The sequence below is a fragment of the Tribolium castaneum genome, chromosome 8 (assembly GCF_031307605.1).
Source record: "Tribolium castaneum strain GA2 chromosome 8, icTriCast1.1, whole genome shotgun sequence".
Classification (NCBI taxonomy): Eukaryota; Metazoa; Arthropoda; class Insecta; order Coleoptera; family Tenebrionidae; genus Tribolium; species Tribolium castaneum.
The window spans coordinates 1,892,931-1,895,599 of NC_087401.1; the positions used below are offsets into that span (position 1 = coordinate 1,892,931).

Genomic DNA, 2,669 nt, shown 5'->3' on the forward strand with positions numbered 1-2,669 from the left:
AACCCAGTGCAAGAACCTAGAAAACCAGAAAAACATATATACAGAAGAATAAATGAACAGAATACTTACTACTTTAAGGAGTACTTAACCGGAATTGAGTGGGCTCGTGTCTTCAAACACCGTAATGCAAAAGAGGCCTACACTGTCTTCCATACAACTCTGACAGCTGCCTTTGACAAATTCTTCCCTAGAAAAGAAAAAATTAATAAACCAAAATTCAATAAGAGACCTACGTGGATTAGTAAAAAAATCATGAGTATGAAAAATACACTAGAAGCTCTACAAACAATAGCAAGAGTTGAGAAAAGCCAACAATCAGCTGAGGTCTTCAAGTCATATAAACGCAGCTACTTCCAAGAAATTGAAGAAAACCACAGAAACTACAACGCTTATATCCTAAACAATGCTGATAATAAGCAAAAAGCCATTTGGAAAATCATCAATACAAAAACGAAGACAAGCAATACCAAAGAATGCAAATTGAATGCCGACGAACTCAATCTCTACTTTGCCACGATAGGAGAGAAAACGTCAGACAGTATAAAAAAAATCGACAAAGATCCTTGTGATTTCCTCAAGGCGTGTAAAAGCAATGCAAAATCGTTTTGGTTAGCGCCTGTTAGTGAAGAAGAGGTCACAAGACTGATAAGATCCTTAAAATGCAAAAACTCCAAAGATGTGTACGATATGTCTACGTCATTTTTGAAAGAAATACTCCTAGAAATTACAAATCCACTTACTATGCTCATAAACAAAAGTTTTATTGAAGGATACTTTCCTGACGAGTTAAAGGTGGCAAAAATTATTCCGGTTCCAAAAGAAAAAGGCGAAGTAGAAAACATCAACAAATTTAGACCAATCTCTATTCTACCTACAATTTCAAAAGTCTTCGAGGCTGCTCTGAAGAATCGTTTAATGAAGTATCTTGAGCAAAATGACTTATTTAGTGAGTCACAACATGGCTATAGAAGTGGTAGATCAACCATTACTGCAGCATTGGATCTATACAAGAAAATAACAAGAGCCCTAGATAACCGAGAAATGGTAGAAGTAGCGATGTGCGATCTAAGCAAAGCGTTTGACACCCTGCCACACAAGTTGATTCTACAAAAATTACAACACTATGGGATACGAGGGATCACGCAAGAAATTTTTAAGTCCTACCTTGAAAATAGAACCCAGATAGTAAAATGGAATGAAAAATGGTCAAAGCCTCTGCCAACAAGGTGTGGAGTGCCCCAGGGATCAATCCTCGGTCCACTGCTATTTATAATCTATGTAAATGACTTGCCTATCAATATGAGAGTGGATGGACAGTGTCTATATGCGGACGACACTTCCTTCTGCATCAAAGAAGAAACAGAGGATACGCTAAAACCAAAAATGAGAAAAATCCTTGAAGATGCCAATGAATGGTTCACAGCAAATAAACTGAAACTCAATGGAGACAAGACTCAGGAACTATTTATATCTTCAAAACCCACCAACGTCACATCGGTAAAATTCTTGGGATTTTACCTAAATAGCAAAGCATCTTGGAAGGACCACATTCAGGAAACCTGCAAAAACCTAGCATCAGCTTTATTCAGTATCAGAAGAATCAAGAATATCTCAACTCCCCAAGCTGCAAGGGTGACATACTTTGCTAACTTCCACAGCAAAGCCACCTATGGTATACTTCTATGGGGTACTTCATCAGATGCTGACAAGATCTTCGTCCTGCAAAAGAAAGCAATCAGAATCCTGTGCCAAATGAACTATCGGGAAAGCTGCCGCCCAGCCTTCAAACAACAACAAATTCTTACCATCCCTTCCGCGTACATATTGAGCTGTCTGAGGTACGTCCACAACCACCTCCACGAGTTCATCAAGAATGGCTCATATCACGAGCATAACACAAGACACGCTGACGCGCTCTCAACACCGTACCATCGGCTTAAAGTGTCACAGCACAGCATTGACCATTGGGGCCCGAAGCTTTATAACAAGCTTCAGGACCCGATGAAGAGACTAGCTCCGGCTCTGTTTGAGAAGAAGGTAAAGGACGCACTATTAGAAATGAGTTATTATTCTATCCAAGAGTTCCTGGATAACCCTCCAGATTTAAAATAAATGTATGTATTGTCCCATATACACTTACATGTACATAATTATATGACGCGCCATGTATTATTTATTGATGGCAATAAATCTATTATTAATTCAGTTAATTCAGACACAATTAATTTAGTTTAATTTCAGTATTTCAAATATTTTATTTTAAAGCAAATTTTTGTTAAATATTATTTAAATCCATCTCTATAACTCGCTTATGCTTGGTCCTACAAGAAAAATGCTAATAACTATTTCGTAGGAAATTTTATCAGCTTTAATTTTAGTAAAAAGATAAGAATTGATAGGAGTAACTGTTTTCGAGATATAAGCAAGAAACCAAAAAACTGTTACCTTAATAAAGCGCTTGCATATAAGCAGATTTAGTACTATTAGTATTATTATTATTAATGTTATTGTTATTAATATGACGACTAAAAACGATTCTGAAGACTTTGGTGACTTTTATGTCTTTTCCATTTTTCTCTACTAAAGTGTTAGACTCAATTAATTTAGTTTAATTTCGGTTTTTCAAACATTTTATTTAAAGCAAATTTTTGTTAAATATTATTTATATC

General features: G+C 36.0%; 1 protein-coding gene across 1 annotated transcript; it reads left to right on the plus strand.

The window, feature by feature from the left end:
* The first annotated feature begins 1,299 nt into the window (after positions 1-1,299).
* Positions 1,300-2,112, plus strand: LOC135266994 (uncharacterized). The gene has a single exon (XM_064358490.1). The coding sequence runs from the start codon at positions 1,300-1,302 to the stop codon at positions 2,110-2,112; it is 813 nt and encodes a 270-aa protein (XP_064214560.1).
* Positions 2,113-2,669: the final 557 nt, after the last annotated feature.